Below are 22,554 nucleotides of genomic sequence, written 5' to 3'. Positions count from 1 at the left end.
ACATGCTGATAGATAAGCATGTGAATATAGTACCCTACTAATATTTGATAGATGGATGTTACTAGTGTGCTAAAGTAGCAACTAGATGAGTTAACTGGTAGCAATTACCGTAGGAGGTCCAGACCGAGACATAGTACTATTCATGGTGTTAGCTTAGAAGGGACATCACGATAGATACTATGGTTTTCGTAGGGTTTATATGACCCATTTATGTAAGTCCTCAAAAGAAAGAGGCATTCTACTGATGGACATATTTAGTGGACCAGAATGGTCTTTATGTTAGCAATTCGTGAGTGCTTATTGCTTCATAGATGAATGTTGAGGTGACTGACGGGTCGTTTGAGCTTCGCGCAAATAAATTTATCCTGTGCCCACAACTAGACTAGCTAGTGGTAAGTCCAGAGTCGAATCCACAGGGAACTGAGCAGTAACTCCTCTTGCAAGGGTGTTACTAAAAAGGGTTTGTATTCTGTAGTGTTCTGCCCACAACGAGCTTATGGGCAGAACGGGTGTCCAACTTAAACTGAAATAATAAAGGTAAATAAATCAAATAACAAAACAATCCTGACTTGGGCTTGAATCACCAAACATGAACTAGACACTCGATCATTGGTGCAAAGATAAATTACTATACTCGCATACCAGTGGTTATAGGCATAAGAATTGTTGCGCCCCTATTGTCACTCTGTTGGATTTGTATACTGAAAGCAAGAACTTTATGCTTGTATACAATGATTCCTGTTATTCACTATTCTTATCTCCTATCTGATTGTGTTCATGATTGCATATCTATGTTCTTTATCTCTGTATAAGTAGATTATATGGTGTGTTGTAGATCACAGAAGACCGTATAATTGGAATAACCTTAAGAGATATAATATGATCACAGCCGAAATAACTCTAGGACAAGTTATTGGTTTAGGCTGCAGTATAGATGGAAGTAGTTTGTCTTGGCTACTTGTCTATACTGGTACGTCATTACGTATTGATAGGACCAACAGTTGAGATGTATTCTTCTATCTGACTTAAGTGAAGAATCAAGATCTCGGTGACTCATAAATCTTAATACTAATAAGTATTAAGATATATATGTTAATTCGTATATCACTTTGACTTACTATGGGCGAGAGTTAAATACTAACTCGAGTACTCTGTATCTTGGGTGATAGCGGTTAATATATGATATTTGATTATCTGTATTAGTACCCGTATCCGGTATAGGATAATGACATCCCCTTAAGGAGCTCAATAAGGTTTATTACGCTAAACCCTGCAGGTTGATTAAGTTCAGGCGTAATAATAAAGATTGAGTGGTACTTCTTAAGGAATTATTAAGAGATTAATTAATTTAAGCTGTCAGAGCTCTAATTAATTAATGGATGTCGGATATTTTAAATACGGAGATTTAATAAGTCTAAATACAAGCCTCGACTCATCACCGGCAATAAAGGGGTAAGTCAGTATCGGTTCTCTAGTGGAATGAACTGATATTTATAAATTAATTATGATCTGGGCTGACCATAGATAAATTAATTTATTTGAGGCCCATCTTTATTCCTTGTATCTAGTCCCTGGGCTGGCCCAATGTCTCCTAGCCCAAGTAGGGCAGAAAAACGCCTACACCCTAAAACTGGCGCCCCACTGTTCTTTCTGTATTATTAAATACAGCTGTCAGCTCTCAGGAAAATACACTGATCAAAATTAGGGTTTTGAGAGCAGAGAGGGGGCGCAGAACGTGATTGGTTTTTCTGTCTTGGGAGTTCTCATAGCTCGTTGTCCATCCAACGTTGGGAATTGAGCGGGATACAGTCGAGAAGATCAGAGCTGGAGTCTGAATCATTCGACGCGATCATCAATCATCTGTACATCCAATTATCAAGTAAGTATTTCCTAACACCTAAGTGCAGCTGTTAAATTCATAGGAGCATGTTAGGAATTAATCGTTGTATGATGAATTAATAATAATCCAAGAAACGATCATCGGGCAATCGAGTATTAATTCAATTTAATATTCCTTCAATTGGTATCAGAGCCCAGGATTAATTTCTTGGCTCTATTATTAATTTGTGTACGATTAATAATATGTGTTGTTTTTAACTGCTGTTGTTCTTCGTGATTCGTTGATTCGTGGGATACGTCGTTTGATGTTGTAATCGTTTTTCACCACGAGAAAATCCGTGGTTAGATTAGGATTTCAATTGTTTTTGTTTTTCCATTGTAAATCTGTAAAAATTGAAGAACGCAACGAGGATGACAACGAATCAACGACGAGGAAGGTGTAAGGAGGGCGGGACAGCACGGCGCGACACGGGCTGCCGGCGCCGAGGGCGGCGCGCGCACGAGCGCTTGCGCGCTGTGCCGCGCGCGCCTGGTCGGGCTGCCGAGCAGCGCCGGGTGCCGCGGATGCCGAGGGCTGTTGCTGCTGCTGCCGTTGCGTGCAAGGCGAGGCGAGGCGAGGCTGGGCTGGGGCGAGCGGGGGCGGTGCGCGCCTAGGGCTGCGCGTGCGCGTTCGCGCGCTGCGCGCCCGGAAGGCGTTGCGCGGCCGCTGCTGCCGAGCTGCTGTCTGCGCGCCGAGACGCCGAGGCCGATTGCTGCTGCTGCTCGCGCAGATCAGACGGGCAGGAAGGAGGCGGGCGACGGGGCTGTGCGCGCCCGGGGCAGCGCCTGCGCGCTTTGCGCGCTGCGCGCCCAGCGGGCGGCGCACTGCCGCTGATGCCGCTGCCGTCCAGTCCACGCCGGGAGTCTGCTGCTGCCGCGCTGGAGGCCGCGCTGGAGGCTGCTGTGCGGCGATGGTGGCTGCCAAGGGCGGCGGCGGCTAGGGTTTCCAAACCCTAGCTGCGTTTCAAATCCTAGGGGGCCCAAACCCTAGCTTGACGGGCCCATGAGTTCGGGCCGAGTCTCTTCATCGAGTTTTGGGCTTGTTTTCTATTTTTTATTTTGTAATAGAATAGATGTTGGGTTTCCACGAATGGGTCACGAAGAATTTTAATTCTTTTATTACTGTTCTTTGCATGTCGTGGTTGTTAATCCGTTATGCTCTTTACCTGCTTTTGCACGTCTTTGCTTGTTAATATTTGTTTATTAATTGCGCTTAGACGAGCATGCTAGTAGGTTTGCCGTTTTTCTTAAGCATGTTTTAGAATTCTGCGAGCATGATTTCACTACTACAAAAATCATCATACATAACACTTCATACATAACGGTTTTTTTCAAAAACCGTTATGTATGAGCGCTTTTTTTGCAAAGATAACGGTTTTCACAAAAAACCGTTATCTATGTACTGTTGTCCATGGAAATAGATAACGGTTTAAGTTAAACCGTTATGTATAAGCGTTATCTATTAGTTTCATACATAACGGTACTACAAAACCGTTAAGCCGACCGTTATCTATGAGCATATTTTTATAACGGTTATTGCGGCGTTAAGAAAAACGTTATGTATAAGTGTCATTAACAACGGTATATTAAACTGTTATGTATCAGCGCCTCTGAAAGTGTTATGTATAATAATTTTTTTAAAATAATATTATATTATTATATTATATTATATATTTACAAAAATACATAAATTATTGTCTCTAAAATCTGAATCTATTCTTAGATTTAGATTTTGAGAAATAAAAAATTCATTACATTTTTTTAATCCTTAAATAACACAAAATCTAAATACATTATTAGATACTTAAATTCCAAAAATAAAATAATAAAAGTGTAACAAAAGGAAAAAAATACAAAGAAAAGAGAAAAAGGTTAGATCGACTTCTTCATCAATCGAAACTCTCTGCTCTCTCCCGCGCTCAAAGTTTTGGTTCCCTCTCAAAATTTTCGCCATTCATTCATAATTTCCGCTCAACCTTCAGTCAGAATTTCTGCGGCTCATTCCCTTCGGCAATTGTAGTTAGGGTTCTCGAATTCGTAGCGCCCAAGACCTCCGTCATCTGAAGCCCACTGCTGTCCAAGACCTCCGCCGCCTCCATCGTCATCTGAAGCCCACTGCTGTCAAAGACCTCCGCCGCCTCCGTCATCATCTGAAGCCCACTGCTGTCCAAGACCTCCGTCGTCGTAGCGCCCAAGACCTCCGCCGCCTCCGTCATCTGAAGCCCACTGCTGTCGCCGGCGACGAAGGTACGCCACTGTAGTTAGGGTTCTCGAATTCAATTGAGTTTTAGTTCGTCTAAGTTGTATTATTTGCCCCACCTTCTCACCCTCTTCGCCGCTCTACCTAAATTATTTCAATTGAATTCAATTGAATTCTGATATGTGTTAATTGAGTTTCTAAAGTCTTCGTCTATGGCAGCCTCCTTGCTAACGACGTCGTTCCTGCTCCATTTTTCTTCTTCCCCAACCAGTTAGTGTCTCTCTCGCTCTCACACCGGTGAATCTGAAAAAAGAGGCACCACACCGTCGCAACGAATCTGAAAAAAGGGGCAGAGCTGCAAAGGTAATTTTTTTTTCTGGTTTGATAGCTGGGAACAGATGTGGTACTGTGAGCATTTTTAAATAGGTGGCACATCCTTGTCATTTTGTGGTATTTTAATGCAAACTCTTGTTCTGTTATCTTTAGTTTCTAATAAATAGTCTTGTTATGTAATAGAAAAAATATTACAATTATACCTTCCTAGAAGCTCACCATGTGCTGCCATGATCTGATTTAATTTGAAAAGTTGTACTGTTTATGTATCCAATAATAATATTCATCTAAAAATCAAAGCTGAGATATTTTTCTGATAAGAATCCTTTATTCCTTCAAACGTCTGAATTTGTTGTTTCCTTCATGTTTTTAATACTTTAATTGAAAGAACCATGTCTATATGAATCTTATCTGAAATACCCATCACTAATAAGTAAATAATTTTGTGGACATTTATTTTTCGATTGGATATTGGTAACCATGCATTCAATCAAGAAAAGCTAATCTTTGCTGTCAAAATGAGTTAGTCAACTTATTAAACAGATTATGTGTGCTATATAATACCTCTAAATAGATTAGCTTGCTGTAAAGAGCATCTCTACGGGCAATGAGTGTCTTTGACTATCCACTTTCTCTAATTATGAGATATGATCGATAAAATAAACCTTGAAAATGCACCAGATTGGTTACAATATTTTTTTTTTGCACCAGTTCAGGTTGGAAGAATTTTGGTGATAGAGAAATTGAGAAAAGATAAGCTTGAAGGTGAGTTTTATATACTCTTACTTTTACTTTTGCACCATGGCTCAACTGGCAGCCATGGTTATGAAAATACCATATTTAGATAAGCATGTATCTAGGTGCTTTTAGTTTTGCACCATGGCTCATCTGGCAGCCATGGTTTTGTAACTAGATAAGCATGTATCTAGGTAGTTGATATGGAGAGTAGGTTGGGGAATGGCTCGTTCCATTCCATTTGTTGTTGTGGCGATGGCTTGGAGCCGACTATATGTGCTATGTGTGTTTGTGTTGTGTATTTCCTTGCTTACATTTCAAAATATTTTGATTATGTTATCATGAATGTGTTCGGCAAAGTGCACCCTGGTGTGTGACTGTGGAATAGCACCCACCTTAGAATATCATAAATAAAAAATAAAAGTACATCGCGAGCTTTAAAACATGGTTTTAGTAACTGAGAAAATGTAATAGAAACAATATTACAATTATACCTTCCTAGAATATTTGTCAGCTAGTTATGTAATAGAAAAAATATTACATATTACAAGTTATTATTATGAGTGCCACATGGAGATTGGTAGGAGCTTCTCTCTTTCTTTTACAAGTCATAAAAAAATAATCATTAACTAAGAAAGTTATTCAAAATTTTAGGTGATAATATAAGCAAAAATTGTAAAGGATAGATATACATTTAATTGTAAAGGATAGATATACATTTAACTTTAACTAGATGCGTCACATTTACAAGATCTTTGCCTTCTTCTTGGCAGTAACTTTTTGCCCTCATTGCCAAGGCGTGAACTTTTCTGTACGTATGTTGTTAAAAATTATCATCTGTATAATAATAATAATAATAATAATAATAATAATAATAATAATAATAATAATAATAATAATAAAGCTTCTAAGTAAACATGTAAAATGTTGAAGCTTCTACGTCAAATCAGTTGGTATTCGTTCCTTGCAACGTAGGGTAAGTAAACATGTAAAATGTTGAAGCTTCTAAGTTAGTAGTTAGTGTAGTATATCATGTCTTCGCCTACTAATTCAATTTTTTTATAAAATAGTAAGCATTGGATTCTGACAATCATTGATTTTGAGAAAGATCGTGTGTTTTTGATGGACCCAATTTCTCATCGGAATCGCGATACGACATGGAAATCCATCGTTGACACGTAAGTCTTAAACTTTAACTAATCATCTCTATAATCGGTTTTTATAGCTAATATGAACTGCCTTATTGACTATGCTATCAAGTGCGATGAACCTTGTTAATGCACGCAAGGGAAAAAAATTCAAGAAATCGGCAAGTTGGGATGTAGTTAAGGTATGTATAATTTGCTATTTAGTACTCAGGGCTTTAAACTTAACTAAGCTTTAGTTTGTTTGTTTTTTGGGTGGATAAAATATATGTTTTCATTGTATATTGCAGGGACCTATCCAGCCTGATTCGAACCAATGTGGATTTTATGTCATGAAGTTCATGAAAGATGTCATCGCACACTATAGCCTTGATGCCCCCACGTCTCTGTCATCAATGGTAAGTAAACGTTATACTCTTGATTATTTAATTTTCTAATAGATGGTAAGTAAATGTAATACTCTTGATTATTTAATTTTCTAACAGAACATTTGTACTTATTACTAAAGAATATTTATGTACATATTTCTGTTATAGTTTAAGAATGTGAAGACGTATACTCTAGCTGAAATCGATGAAATTCGTGAGGAATGGGCAACGTGTGTGATAAAGCACGCCTTTGATTGATCTTTAGGTATGGCACATATATGTTAATGTATCATAGTTCACTTGAACGCTTTTTACTATCTTGGTTTTCTTTTATTTCAAGGTGTGCATATATATGGCAGGTGGATATTCAGTCCGTGTTTTGAAGAAGCAACGATTTCAATGATTTTCTTGTAAATTAGTCAATATGTCTACATATATGGCAGCGTTTTGTTATTTATGTAGAACATATATGACAAGACTTGTTTGGATGGTTATATGTAGCACTTACATCTTTGGATGCTATGTTATCTATGCTAATATTATTTTGTTAATGTTATTTTATTATTTCAATTTATTTATTCATTTTTAGACATAATAAAAGAAAATTTGAGAATAAATACAGAATTTGCAGGAAAACCGTTATCTATAATAGAAAATCGTTATCTATAATGAAAATAGACAACACAATTCGAACCATTCATAACGGATGCAAACTGTAATGTAAAACAACGATAACGAAAAGTAACCGTTATGTAAAACACAAAAAACCGTTATTTATGATGAAACTAGATAACGAAATTTAAACAATACATAACGATTATAATACTGTTATGTATAATAAAGATAACGTAAACAAACCGTTATGTATCGCAAACTAGAACGTTATCTATAATAACTTGAATATGTAATCATAACGGTTTTTATGATCTTTAATAACGGTGGTGAACGTTATCTATGACTGTTATAGATAACGGATAAAATCCGTTATCTATGACTGTTATAGATAACGGATAAAATCCGTTATCTATTAGGGTATATAACCGTTATCTATTAATTACAAAGATAACGGTAAAAACCGTTATAAAAAGTCGAAAAATGCGATAACTATGATGGTGAAAAAAATAAAAATTTCCAATACATAACGGTAAAAAATATTAATACATAACGGTATAAACCGTTATGTATAAGTGTTAAAGATAACGGTTTTATATCGTTATGTATGAGCGCATATACCGTTATCTATACTACTATACATAACGGTTTAAAAACCGATATGTATGACCGTGTCATACATATCACCACTATACTTATCGGTTTTTTGGTCTCATAGATAACGGATTTTATCCGTTATCTATGAGCGTTTTTGTAGTAGTGTTTACATGTTGCGTTCTAGAGAAGCATGTTTAGGTTTATGTGCTTGAGCATGAACAAACCTTTTGAAAGAAAAAGACTAAGCTGTTTAATAATTTTTTTAGTACTTAAAAATTATTTTAGACCTCCACATGCGGTCTCTAGGCAAAGTGATTAGCGGTATGGGTAAACGTCCACCCGCGTGGCTTACTTCATATTTGTTTCTCATAAGTTTGTCAGAAGAGGTTTCTATGAAAATATTTAAATTCATTGAAGTAGTGGGAGTTATACAGTAAACGTCCACCCGCGTGGCTTGCTTGTATGATTTTCACAAGTACTTTGGAGAATGTTTGTAAATAAGATAACCAAAGTAATTAAATCGAAAGCGACATGGTTCGAGTGAGTATGTCAATTTTGAGGATTTAATTATTAAGGTTAAATTGTGGTCATTGCTTAGATATCACATCAAGTACAATGTACGAGTTCCCCGCGGAGTCCCTTCTTGATTATGATATGGTCTAGTTAAGGTGCCAACTATTAATTTCTTTTGTCAAAAGGTTAAGTTGACATGGATAGAAATTAAACGACTAGGTAAATAGTCTGGTTAAGGGGTCCGTGTGTAAACGTCCACCCGCGTGGCTTGCATATGGATTCTTTGAGCAGTTGGAGGTTTCACTAATATTGTTTTATCAAAAGGTTACAATATTATTGTTACAATCTATATGCTTTTCATGTTCTTACATGTTTATTTGTTTACTTTCAGATATGTCTATGTCTCCGATTATTAACATTCTAGCAAATAATCCTCTCACCGGTCCAAATTACACCGAATGGAAACGCCATATTATGTATATTCTTGACGTTGATGAGCACAGTTTTGTGCTTACCACTCCATGTCCCGCGGCCTTAACTGATGAGTCGACTGATGCGGAACGTGAGGCGTATAAAAGGTGGCACAAGTCAAATAATATGGCCAAGTGCTATATTATGATGACTATGTCGCAAAATTTGCAACTCCAGCATCAGGTCATGGATGACGCAGCGACCATCATGTTAAACCTCAGCGAGGTTTATGGGGAGTCCGAGAGGTCTGCTCGTTTTAACTTGATGAGAGAAATCTTATCTTGTAAAATGAGCGAGGGCAGCTCGGTGCACGATCATGTCATGCATATGACAAATCTGTTTGACAGGCTTGATCTGCTAGGAGGGGGTATCGAAGGCGAAGCCAAGGTCGATATCATCCTCAATACTCTCCCCAAAACTTTTGAGCACTTCCGTCTCAATGTCGTTATGAGCAAGGCCAACTATACTCTCAATGAGTTATTGAATGGGCACGCGCAATGGGAAAGAGGGGGTCATGGGCACGCGCAATGGGAAAGAAGTCCATGTTGCTGCCAAGGGATCTGCTTCTTCGTCGAAAGGCGGGAAAAAGAAGTGGAAAGGTCCAAAGGGCAAGCATGACCATGAGGCTAGTGGGAGCGGTAAAGCCAAAGTTGATGGCCCTAGCGGCGGCGTGAACAAGCCGACAGCCAAGGGAAAGTGCTTCAAATGCGGCAAGGTTGGGCATTGGAAGAAAGATTGTCCAGTGCTCAAGGCAAAGGGACAAGGTACGTCACAAGTTTTAGTAACAGAAACATGTTTAGCTTCGTTTTCTACTCATTCGTGGGTAGTGGATACGGGGGCAACTGACCATGTTTGTTACACCTTGCAGGGGTTCAACCCAACAAGGGAGCTGGCAAGTGATGAGATCACCATCTCCATGGGCAATGCGTCGAAGGTCGCAGCTGTTGCTATTGGAGATTTATCTTTATGTTTTGGTGATGACATTTTAGTTTTGAGAGATATTTTATATGTGCCGGAGTTTCGGCGGAACATAATTTCTGTTTCAAAGTTGTTTTTGAATGGATATTCTGTTACTTTTGATGGGGGTGTCTCTATCATGAGAGATAACAAGATTATTTGTTCTGGAATTTTGAACAACTCTCTCTATACTATTACATGTCCAATGAATAATTCTGTCCATGTTGCATCTACATCACAAATTCTTCCAAATCCAAATAAGAGGAAATATTATTCTCATGAACAATATACACATACGTGGCACCTAAGGTTAGGCCACATCAATCTAAATAGGATCCAAAGGCTCGTTTCAAATGGAGTCTTGAAAGACTTTCAAGCTGTTCCATTTAGAACCTGCGAATCCTGTATAGAGGGAAAGATGACGGCAAGGCCTTTTAAGGCCAAGGGGAATAGGGCCTCACATGTGTTAGAATTGATTCACTCTGACTTGTGTGGACCGATGTCCACTAGAGCTCGTGGAGGGTATGAGTACTTCGTCACTTTCATTGACGATTACTCAAGATATGGGTATATTTACCTACTTCAACGCAAGTCTGAATGCTTTGAGAAATTCAAAGAATTCAAGGCGGAAGTGGAGAAGAGATTGGGTAAATCTATCAAGTCATTGCGGTCTGATCGCGGTGGCGAATACCTCGGGAACGAGTTCTTACAATACTTGTCAGATTCAGGGATTACATCCCAATTGACTGCACCGGGTACTCCCCAACAGAATGGTGTAGCAGAGAGAAGAAATAGAACACTTTTGGAAATGGTAAGATCAATGATGAGTTATGCATCATTGCCTATTTCGTTTTGGGGATATGCCTTGGAAACAGCGGTATACTTGCTGAATCTAGTGCTTTCCAAATCGGTTCCTAAAAATCCTGTCGAGTTATGGTATGGGTACCAGCCCAGTCTAAACCATATAAAGATATGGGGTTGTCCTGCATACGTGCTAGACAAGGAAGCGAGGAAGTTGGAACCTAGATGTGAAGTAATGCTGTTTATAGGATATCCTAAAGGAACGAAAGGTGGTTATTTTTATAATCCTAAGGATCAGAAAGTGGTTGTTAGCACCAACGCACGATTCTTGGAACAGGATTATATAGATAAACACAAGTCTAGGTCCGAGATTGTCCTTCAAGAAATCGAAGGCAATGGACAGGCGAATCCATCACCCCAGCCAAGTGTGCAAGTGAATGCACCACAGGACACTGCACAAACCATTGTCACAACTTTACCACCACCGCTTCGTCGTAGTGGGAGGGTTGTAGTTCAACCCGATCGATTTATGTTCTTGGGAGAATCTTCGGATCTACTCCCTGTTGATGAACAAAAGGATGTCGACCCTGATAACTATAGACAAGCGATGAAAGATCAAGATGCAGATTCTTGGTACGAGGCCATGGTTTCTGAGATAGAATCCATGGGTGCTATGGATGTATACGAGAAGACCGAACTACCAGATGGCTTTGTAGCTATAGGTAGTAGGTGGGTATACAAGAGAAAGAGAGATTCGGATGGCGAAGTCGCAGCTTTTAAAGCTAGACTGGTGGCGAAAGGTTATACCCAGGAACATGGTATAGATTATGATGAGACCTTCTTGCCGGTTGCCATGCTCAAGTCTATCCGAATACTCCTTGCCATAGCAGCCCACATGAACCTTGAGATTTGGCAAATGGATGTCAAGACCGCTTTCTTAAACGGTTTCCTTGAAGAAGGAAGGGACATCTATATGCAGCAACCTGAAGGGTTTGTGAAGAAGGGCGAAGAGCATCTTGTATGGAAGCTTAAGAAGTCCATTTATGGACTTAAGCAAGCTTCAAGGTCATGGAACAAACGTTTTGACGAGGTCATTAAATCCTATGGATTTACTCGTTGTGAGAACGAAAGTTGCGTGCACCGTTTAGATGCCAATGGTGACGTGGTTTTCCTTGCACTTTATGTAGATGATATCCTCCTCATTGGCAACAATGTTGAGCTATTATCGGACATAAAGAAGTGGTTATCCGAACAGTTTCAAATGAAAGACTTAGGAGATGCAGCGTACATCCTGGGGATCAAGGTCGTTCGTGATCGCCAGAAAAGGATGTTGAGCTTATCTCAAGCGTCTTACATTGATACTGTGATTGCTCGTTTTAGCATGCAAAATGCCAAGAAAGGCTTGCTACCTTTTAGACATGGCATTCCTCTGTCTAAGGACATGTGTCCTAAGACGCCTAGTGAGGTTGAGGAGATGAGGAAGATACCCTATGCTTCCGCCGTAGGTAGCCTCATGTATGCGATGTTATGCACGAGACCTGATATTTGCTATGTCGTTGGCATGATTGCAAGATATCAGTCGAACCCTGGACCAGGACACTGGACTGCGGTAAAGCATATTCTCAAGTACCTGAAACGGACTCGAGATTATAGGCTAGTTTACCAGTCAGACAGTCTATTTCCTTTGGGTTACACCGATTCGGATTTCCAGGCTGACCGGGATGAGAAGAGATCTACCTCTGGTTATGTGTTTACCTTGGGAGGTGGAGCCGTATCATGGCGGAGTGCAAAGCAGAAGTGCATTGCAGACTCCACCATGGAAGCCGAGTATGTGGCTGCTTCGGAAGCTGCTAAGGAGGCTGTATGGTTCCGGAACTACCTCTTGGATCTAGGAGTGGTCCCTAATTTGCCTAAGAGTATCATAATTTATTGTGATAACTCGTGTGCAGTGGCAAATTCTAAGGAACCCAGGAGCCACAAGGCGTCAAAACACATAGAGAGAAAGTACCACATCATACGAGAAATCGTAAACAGAGGAGATGTGCTAGTAGAAAAGATTGATACATTGGAGAACCTAGCCGATCCTTTCACGAAAAGCTTACCGCAAAAGACCTATGAGAAGCATGCTCGAGGGATGGGATTGCGGTTGATGCCACCCACTTAGAGAAAAACTTTCAGTATAAGTGGGAGAGATGAAGTGAAGTTTTGTAATAGCTAGTATTTAGACACATTGTATACTAAAAGTTTTGCTTTAGTATAAGTGGGAGATTGTTGGATTTGTATACTGAAAGCAAGAACTTTATGCTTGTATACAATGATTCCTGTTATTCACTATTCTTATCTCCTATCTGATTGTGTTCATGATTGCATATGTATGTTCTTTATCTCTGTATAAGTAGATTATATGGTGTGTTGTAGATCACAGAAGACCGTATAATTGGAATAACCTTAAGAGATATAATATGATCACAGCCGAAATAACTCTAGGACAAGTTATTGGTTTAGGCTGCAGTATAGATGGAAGTAGTTTGTCTTGGCTACTTGTCTATACTGGTACGTCATTACGTATTGATAGGACCAACAGTTGAGATGTATTCTTCTATCTGACTTAAGTGAAGAATCAAGATCTCGGTGACTCATAAATCTTAATACTAATAAGTATTCAGATATATATGTTAATTCGTATATCACTTTGACTTACTATGGGCGAGAGTTAAATACTAACTCGAGTACTCTGTATCTTGGGTGAAAGCGGTTAATATATGATATTTGATTATCTGTATTAGTACCCGTATCCGGTATAGGATAATGACATCCCCTTAAGGAGCTCAATAAGGTTTATTACGCTAAACCCTGCAGGTTGATTAAGTTCAGGCGTAATAATAAAGATTGAGTGGTACTGCTTAAGGAATTATTAAGAGATTAATTAATTTAAGCTGTCAGAGCTCTAATTAATTAATGGATGTCGGATATTTTAAATACGGAGATTTAATAAGTCTAAATACAAGCCCCGACTCATCACCGGCAATAAAGGGGTAAGTCAGTATCGGTTCTCTAGTGGAATGAACTGATATTTATAAATTAATTATGGTCTGGGCTGACCATAGATAAATTAATTTATTTGAGGCCCATCTTTATTCCTTGTATCTGGTCCCTGGGCTGGTCCAATGTCTCCTAGCCCAAGTAGGGCAGAAAAACGCCTACACCCTAAAACTGGCGCCCCACTCTTCTTTCTGTATTATTAAATACAGCTGTCAGCTCTCAGGAAAATACACTGATCAAAATTAGGGTTTTGAGAGCAGAGAGGGGGCGCAGAACGTGATTGGTTTTTCTGTCTTGGGAGTTCTCATAGCTCGTTGTCCATCCAACGTTGGGAATTGAGCGGGATACAGTCGAGAAGATCAGAGCTGGAGTCTGAATCATTCGACGCGATCATCAATCATCTGTGCATCCAATTATCAAGTAAGTATTTCCTAACACCTAAGTGCAGCTGTTAAATTCATAGGAGCATGTTAGGAATTAATCGTTGTATGATGAATTAATAATAATCCAAGAAACGATCATCGGGCAATCGAGTATTAATTCAATTTAATATTCCTTCACACTCGTCACGCACACAAAAACGCCTCGCCCAATCTATCCTTTCAGTTTATGATTCCTTAGAAGGGTCAGCTAATGGAAATCAACTACCCCGGGCAACATCCACGCTCTCTGCGATGGCCTATCGCTAGTTGTGCTTTGCCCAGAATGCTTTAAGAACTAGATAGATCCACTTGACTCTTACGCCGATATTTCACAGCAGTCACGGCTCCAACACCAGTTGTACTATTTTGGAGGTCGATGGAAACTCGCCTTATGCCCAAATTATTACTTGTGGCCAGAACTCCCTAGTTAACTAGTGATCAATTAATTAACCAAGTTGTTACAACCTTATGGAAATCAAACCTAGTGTATCGGGAATATGCTTATACAGTTTTTATGCCCAAATTAGACCTCTCGAGTTTCGTGTTCATGCTTAGATCATCTTGCCCAAATCAGAATATAAAACTTAGCCAAACATAAAATAAATAACAAAGGCAAAAGACATAAAGGAAAACATAAAGTAAAAACTGAAATAGAAACTTACTTAAGGCAGAAGGGTACTTACGGCCAAAAGTGCCGCAGAAAACATGAACAGAAAATTAAACTGCTATGCCCATAAGGGGCGACTACTCCTACCCTACTATGGAAAGTAAATATGCAGCAGTGGTCTCTGAATTGGTGCCTCCAAAATCCGTCCTTCAATGATTCACAACTATGAGGTATTTATAGGCAAGAGTTAGGGCTACACAGGCTGGGCCCAAAATGAGTGGGCTGGAATTAGGGCTCCTTCTGCCCGAGATTGCATCCTGATCTGGAGGTTGATTTGTTCTTATCCAAACCTCAAGAGATAAGGTTTTGGATATCTTTCCTTATCTACATCCTCTGCACTCTTCTTCTCTGCCCCGTCTGTACCTTCTGCCCAGCTGATTCCGCTGCTCGGATGACTCCTCTGTTCGGAGGATCCCTCTGGTCGAAGCTGACTCCTCTGCCCTGGCACTTTGATTCCTCTGGCAGCTTGACTTCTCTGGTCAAGCCGACTCCTCTGCCCTGGCAGACTCCTCTGGCAGCTTGACTCTTCTGCCCTGGCAGACTCCTCTGCCCTGGTACCTTGATTCCTCTTCTTCAAACTTATGCCTCTTTCGCGGAATGCAGCAGCATTATGCCTTGAAAGCACCTTCTGCCCAAAGAACAGGCCTGCCCTGGAACAACACCCTCCCAAGCGACAAACTCTAGCAAAGCAAAGAAAAAGGACTCTATCTAGACCTAAAACACACAAGAAAAACGAGCACAAACATGGGCTCATCACACGCACACGCTTTAAACATGATTGTCCTCAAGCGTGCACATGCAATTATGCCCAAAAGACAGACTCAAACAAAACGGACAAGACTCGATACAAGGGTTAGCACAACCAAAACGCAATACAAAAATGCAAGAGAATATCTAAGCAAAAACATGCTAGCAATAAGAGACAAAAAAAAAATATCGTGCAATGCCATCAATTGAGTCAAGAAGGGGTCTGTGGGCGTAAGGATGTTCCTCCCCATCGCTCATTCTCTCAAGTGTTTTTGGGACGTGTTTACGCTCGTGACATCATGCTAGGTTTTGCCATAGGCTTGCCTATCTTCTATTGTCTCCCCCTTTAGTCAAAGTTCTAGGTGTATCTCATTAGGTCTTTCATGGGTTGTAATGTGGCTTAAGGCATAAGGTAGGAAATTTTGGTACGAGGCTAAGGTCATTCTGAACTTCATTATGGGCAACAGACTTCCCAGATTTTTAAGATTCCTGCCTATTCTTGCGGGCATAAGCACATATTGACCAATACATTAACTTTTTTTTTTTTTTTCTCTTTCTATTCTGGACTTTTCTTTACTTTGGGATTAGATGTCCCATTTTGCAATTTTTGCACTAGTCCTGCCCATAGCATCCACTACACTATCTTCCCTTCTTTTGCCCTTAAGTTCAATTTGACCAGGACGGCTCAAATTTGGGCAAATTTTATCAGTGAATTCAAATGAATTATTAAGCTCAAAAGGGTTCACAAGTGATAGATATAGGGTTGGTCAGTTTGGCTTTGTGGGCTAAAGAAAGAATTGCCTAAATCATTTAACACACCTACACTATGTACACAGGGTTCGACTAAGAATCAAGGCAAGTTCTAGCATTACCCTAGTCAAGATGTCAATTTTCACACAAAAAGAAAAAGTTGTTATGGGCATAAGACAACATATATCAAAGCTCAAAACCTCACACGGTATGCCCACAGCCCTATCCATCGTCTTCAACTACATACGGCATGCATTGAAATTCAAATCTCAAACTACTTGCACAACAAACTCAGAATATAATCATGCATATTTGATTGCAAATCGAAAGGCTAACCACAGGACAAAGAAACGACGCTCGGCCCACCCCACACACATACTTTGCCTTGGGCAAAGTAGGTGTGTAGAGGGGGTCGAAAAACAGACTCAAAACGAAAACTAAAAAGAAACAAAGACCAAGGGAGGGTTATGCCCAGAACAGAGTTCAGGTGGGCACCTGAATCCAGTGCTCGCAAAGTAGGCAAAGAGTGCTTTTCTGGTCTCCATCATTATGGCTTCTATTATGCCCGTACGGGCGTCATTACTTGCACTCAAAGGGGCAGGGCTCTCTGACTTTTCCTTGTTCTTACTTGCTGGGGCAGATGGCTGAAAGCTTGCTTGTGGGCGTAACCTCTTCAGGGGTGGTGAATCTAACTCTCTTGCCTTTGATGCGCACGTCCTTCGGGAGAACCATGCTGAAACACAAACAAAACACATAAAAAACAGGTACTCCTCCCCACTCACACACTTTGCCTTAGGCAAAGGGTGTTAGAAGGAGGAATACCAACAACAAACGAAAACAAAAAAGGAGACTCTCCCCCCACACACACTTTGCTTTGGGCAAAGTGGGTGTTTAGAGGGGGTCAACCAAAACAGATAAAAAAAACTGAACAGACCTGGATGAAGTTTTGGGAGCCCCCTGATTTATGCCTAATTGTTCTAATTTTGGGGGTTCACATGCGCATATTTTAAGTTAAATCTTCTGGAAATTGGTGCGTTTTATGGTTTGTTTTATGCTTTTCAAGAGATTTAGGTCTTATAGATGGAAGAGTGCGATTTTGGAGATTTTTGGGGTAAGAATGGTATTTTTAGGCACACTTTGTTATGCAGAGCTGAACTTCTCTATGAAGGCCCGTGCCAGAGTAGAGAAGCCCGCTTCAGAGCAGAGGAGTGCGCTCCAGAAGTCGCCAGCGAAATCCGCTCAAGCCAGAGGCGAGCGCGGAAATGCCAGAGGAATCGAGGCGAGTGCGGAAATGCCAGAGGAATCGAGGCGAGCGAGGAAGCGCCAGAGAAATCACTTCGCTACTGGAAACATAAGTATCAGAGGAATCGCTATGCCAGAGGAATCAAACGCCAGAGAAATTATCATTTCTCTGGAGTCAGCGAAATCAAGAAGCCAGTGTAGCCAAGTAATCATCAGAGGAGTCAAGAGTCAGAGCAGAGGGGATAGAAGTCCATTACAGCGGAATCGAGAAGTCAGAGAAATCACCATTCATCTGGCGCCAGAGCGGAAACCATTCCGCTGGCGACCCATTCCGCTGGCGATAGTCAGAGCGGAAGCCATTCCGCTGGCGAGAGTCCCGAATTCGACCAGTGAGGAGATTATTTCTGGGGCGCGCGTCACAGCTGGAAAGTTGCCTTCTTTTGCACGATTCTATTGCCTTTAGAGTTCTACTTTGCATGGCAACTTTCATGGTGATTCAGAAGGATTTGAAGTCTATAAATAGGGCCATACTTTTCATTGTAAAATATCAATCCCTTGCCCTAATTTTTGGAGTTCTGCCGTGAAGAAGCATCCAGCGCTGCACTGCTCCGAAGCTTAGGAATTTACTTGCTTTCATAGTTTTTCATAGTTTTTAAATTCATTGTTTTAAGTTAGATTTCAATTCGGTTTTTAGTTTATTCTTGGATTGTGATTGCGTGACACAATTACACGTTCAAGACATTTACGGTATTTCGTATTTAAATTCAATTTATTTTCGTTTAATCATGTTTATGTTTTTCATTCATGTTTATGTTTTCCTTTCAATTATGCAATTTAAATTATGCACTTTAGTTTCACGTCTAGATTAGAAGTCTTTAAATTTACAAGTATTTAATTCCTTAAGTTAAGTTTAATTCGAGTTGTTTAAATTATTGCCTAGGTTAAGTTTAAGTTCAATTTACGTTTAAGTTTAAGTTACGTTTTTAAATCAAAACTTTTACTGCTTTCTTTTATTGCTTTCCTTACGGTATTACTAAAAGCCCTTAAAGACTTTCCTTGAGAGATGACACTGGGTCAACTTACCATCACTAGGATGTCCTTGTTCTATTGCAAGTCAACTTAGAGGTGTTTCTAGTTGAGTCACCCCCACCACACAATTTGCTTTAGGCAAACGTGGGTGAGGGCTCAAGAGAAACCCCTTGCCTGAACCAAGAAACAAAAACAAACTAAAAGCTAAACAAACTCAAAAGGCAAAAGAAATTACTAGCGCTCTCAGTTCCCCGGCAACGGCGCCAATTTGACGGAGCTGTCGTTTGAGCTTCGCGCAAATAAATTTATCCTGTGCCCACAACTAGACTAGCTAGTGGTAAGTCCAGAGTCGAATCCACAGGGAACTGAGCAGTAACTCCTCCTGCAAGGGTGTCACTAAAAAAGGTTTGTATTCTGCAGTGTTCTGCCCACAACGAGCTTATGGGCAGAACGGGTATCCAACTTAAACTGAAATAATAAAGGTAAATAAATCAAACAACAAAACAATCCTGACTTGGGCTTGAATCACCAAACATGAACTAGACACTCGATCATTGGTGCAAAGATAAATTACTATACTCGCATACCAGTGGTTATAGGCATAAGAATTGTTGCGCCCCTATTGTCACTCGTCACGCACGCAAAAACCCCTCGCCCAATCTATCCTTTCTGTTTATGATTTCTTAGAAGGGTCAGCTAATGGAAATCAACTACCCCGGGCAACATCCACGCTCTCTGCGATGGCCTATCGCTAGTTGTGCTTTGCCCAGAATGCTTTAAGAACTAGATAGATCCACTTGACTCTTACGCCGATATTTCACAGCAGTCACGGCTCCAACACCAGTTGTACTATTTTGGAGGTCGATGACAACTCGCCTTATGCCCAAATTATTACTTGTGGCCAGAACTCCCTAGTTAACTAGTGATCAATTAATTAACCAAGTTGTTACAACCTTATGGAAATCAAACCTAGTGTATCGGGAATATGCTTATACAGTTTTTATGCCCAAATTAGACCTCTCGAGTTTCGTGTTCATGCTTAGATCATCTTGCCCAAATCAGAATATAAAACTTAGCCAAACATAAAATAAATAACAAAGGCAAAAGACATAAAGGAAAACATAAAGTAAAAACTGAAATAGAAACTTACTTAAGGCAGAAGGGTACTTACGGCCAAAAGTGCCGCAGAAAACATGAACAGAAAATTAAACTGCTATGCCCATAAGGGGCGACTACTCCTACCCTACTATGGAAAGTAAATATGCAGCAGTGGTCTCTGAATTGGTGCCTCCAAAATCCGTCCTTCAATGATTCACAACTATGAGGTATTTATAGGCAAGAGTTAGGGCTACACAGGCTGGGCCCAAAATGAGTGGGCTGGAATTAGGGCTCATTCTGCCCGAGATTGCATCCTGATCTGGAGGTTGATTTGTTCTTATCCAAACCTCAAGAGATAAGGTTTTGGATATCTTTCCTTATCTACATCCTCTGCACTCTTCTTCTCTGCCCCGTCTGTACCTTCTGCCCAGCTGATTCCGCTGCTTGGATGACTCCTCTGTTCGGAGGATCCCTCTGGTCGAAGCCGACTCCTCTGCCATGGCAGACTCCTATGCCCTGGCACCTTGATTCCTCTGCTTCAAACTTATGCCTCTTTCGCGGAATGCAGCAACATTATGCCTTGAAAGCACCTTCTGCCCAAAGAACAGGCCTGCCCTGGAACAACACCCTCCCAGGCGACAAACTCTAGCAAAGCAAAGAAAAAGGACTCTATCTAGACCTAAAACACACAAGAAAAATGAGCACAAACATGGGCTCATCAGTGACCGTGAGGGTTTCCTTAGAGTTGAGTGAGTGAGTTGAACTTGAGTTTCGGGGACGCTTAGAGTGATGGTTGAGTTGAGGGTTTCAAAGACCCAAAGACGAAGCTTTTAGCTTGCTTTTGCATACATAAGTTTTCTTATGTATAGTATGTTGAGGGTCTCAAAGACCCAGAATTTTCAAGTTCGGGATAGTATTTCCTGTGTGACTGGGGAGTGATTATGTTGGACCTGGCCAGTCCGCGTGATCCAAATCTCAGTAGACGTGTTTTAGGTTTATAAACCCACGCGTTTCAACTTTCGGTTGAAAAAGATCATATGGGTTCTTACTCTAGGTCATTTTGTTCGACCTGGTAGTTACTTCATTCTACCCTCTGGTCATTCATTCGAGTCTCTTGAGCAAATTTGTTTGCAACAATTTGTTTTGATGTCATTCTAGGGTTGAACCCTTACAACTTTTGAGTTGTCCTAGTAGTTTCTTTTGATGTATAAGACTAGTGAGAGACACGTCAGAAGACTCTGACACCCGAGCAACTGGTAAACTACACTTGAGAACGTTTCAAGGCTACTCAGAAGTATGTACCGAGGAGTACTGTAAGCAGCGAGAGGCTGAATATCGAAGTTAGATGTAAGGAAATAAATCAGTTGTAGAGTATAACCGAGAATTCAGTGAGCTATTACGTTTCGCTCATCAGAAGATGGATACTGACGAGAAGATGTTTGAGTTTTATGTGCCGATTTAAGGCAAGACTTTAAAGTAGTATTGGCAAGTCAGAGTGCCTTGTCATACACCGAGGCCTTGAATCGAGCCTTGGATATGGAGATTGGCTTTACAGCCAGAGAAAATACTGCAGACACCCACACTGCCGTTGACTCAGATAAAAACACCTAGAGGACAACAGACTGTACCTCAAGGACGTAATGGAAAGAGAAAGTGGGAGGACAAAGCACATGGCAACAAAAAGCCGTGGCAAGGACAAGTCCATCAACAACAGGGTAAGCAACAATATCCTGGACAGTCATCATGACAACAGAGGACGTCGCCGTGCGCCAAGTGCAACAAGATGCACTTGGGGGTTTGCAAAGCTAGAACTAATAGTTGCGTCAACTGTGGACAAGCTGGTCACTACTCATCACACTGCTCGGGTAGACAACAAGAAATGGTGGAAGGGAAGCCTAATCAGAATTCGGCTTAACCCGTGAGCGCCATCATGGGATATCCCCAACGACAGCGTCAACCGCAATGTCCACAGAAACAGCAGCAGCAGCAGCAACAACTTCCACAGCCGCCACAGTATCAGATTGCTTTTGCGCTAAATCAGATCGAAGCAGCCCGAGAGAAAAATCAGGGAAACCTGAGAGGTAGGGGCAAGTTATAGGATGTACTAGTCAGGATTCTGTTTGATACAGGAGCCTCGCATTCTTTAATTGTTTGAAGTAGATACCTTCAAACTCGAGCCAAAACGAGCTAGTCCCGAGTTGAGAGTAATCACTCCTGTAGGAAGAGCTACTATAGTTTCTCACGTAATTTCTAACTTGGAGCTTGAGTCAGGATCACTAGAGATCAGAATAAGAACCTTGCACTTAATGCCTATGTGGAACGTAGACATTAGTCTAGGGATGGACTGGTTAGCAGAGAACTTTGCCCCGAGTGATTGTAAGAAGATACAGATAACTTTCCAACCACCTGGGAAGGAACAAACATGTTTTTCACGGCATTAATAGAAAGAAGAGAGTTCCAATCCTTCGGCACTTCAAGCGTCGAAGTTGGTAGAGAAGAAATGAGCACAAGCTTACCTAGTTTACTTGAATGATGAAGGAGAATCAAGTAAAAACTTAGAGGATGTAGCAGTGGTAAGAGAATATAGAGATGTACTTCCCGAGACCTTACCAGGATTTTCCACCAACAAGACAATTGGAGGTTACTATTGATCTAGAACCTGGATCAGCACCAGTGTCGATGGTACCCTACAGAATGGCACCTAAGGAGCTACAAGAACTGCTCGAGTTAGATTTTATCAGACCTAGTGTATCTCCGTGGGGGGCACCAGTCCTTTTGTCAAAAAGAAGGATGGCACGTTGAGAATGTGCATAGATTATCGAGAGCTGAATAAATTGACACTCAAGAACAAATGTCCTTTACCAAGGATAAATGACTTGTTTGATCAATTAAGAGGAGCGAGCATTTTCTAGAAGGTTGACTCGAGATCAGATTACCACCAGCCGAA

General features: G+C 40.6%; 1 protein-coding gene and 1 long non-coding RNA gene across 3 annotated transcripts; both read left to right on the top strand.

Moving 5' to 3' along the window:
* Window positions 1-3,751: 3,751 nt before the first annotated feature.
* Window positions 3,752-5,905, top strand: LOC131006467 (uncharacterized). Of its 2 annotated transcripts, none has more exons than XR_009095535.1 (3): window positions 3,752-4,125; window positions 4,298-4,441; window positions 5,123-5,905. It is a non-coding gene; the product is annotated as an uncharacterized LOC131006467 (long non-coding RNA). The 2 variants fall into 2 exon arrangements; XR_009095534.1 differs by having other exon boundaries at window positions 3,753-4,125; window positions 5,128-5,903.
* Window positions 5,906-6,088: 183 nt separating this feature from the next.
* Window positions 6,089-7,210, top strand: LOC131006466 (uncharacterized). The gene is made up of 6 exons (XM_057933624.1): window positions 6,089-6,122; window positions 6,217-6,324; window positions 6,407-6,476; window positions 6,582-6,689; window positions 6,828-6,924; window positions 7,019-7,210. Exons 2-5 carry the CDS (start codon window positions 6,269-6,271, stop codon window positions 6,915-6,917), a joined length of 324 nt encoding a protein of 107 aa, XP_057789607.1. The 5' UTR covers window positions 6,089-6,122; window positions 6,217-6,268; the 3' UTR covers window positions 6,918-6,924; window positions 7,019-7,210.
* Window positions 7,211-22,554: the final 15,344 nt, after the last annotated feature.

The sequence above is a fragment of the Salvia miltiorrhiza genome, chromosome 1, assembly GCF_028751815.1.
Source record: "Salvia miltiorrhiza cultivar Shanhuang (shh) chromosome 1, IMPLAD_Smil_shh, whole genome shotgun sequence".
In the NCBI taxonomy this organism is placed as follows: Eukaryota; Viridiplantae; Streptophyta; class Magnoliopsida; order Lamiales; family Lamiaceae; genus Salvia; species Salvia miltiorrhiza.
Note: the sequence above shows the minus strand (reverse complement) of the source record. Positions and strands in the feature narration are given on the sequence as shown.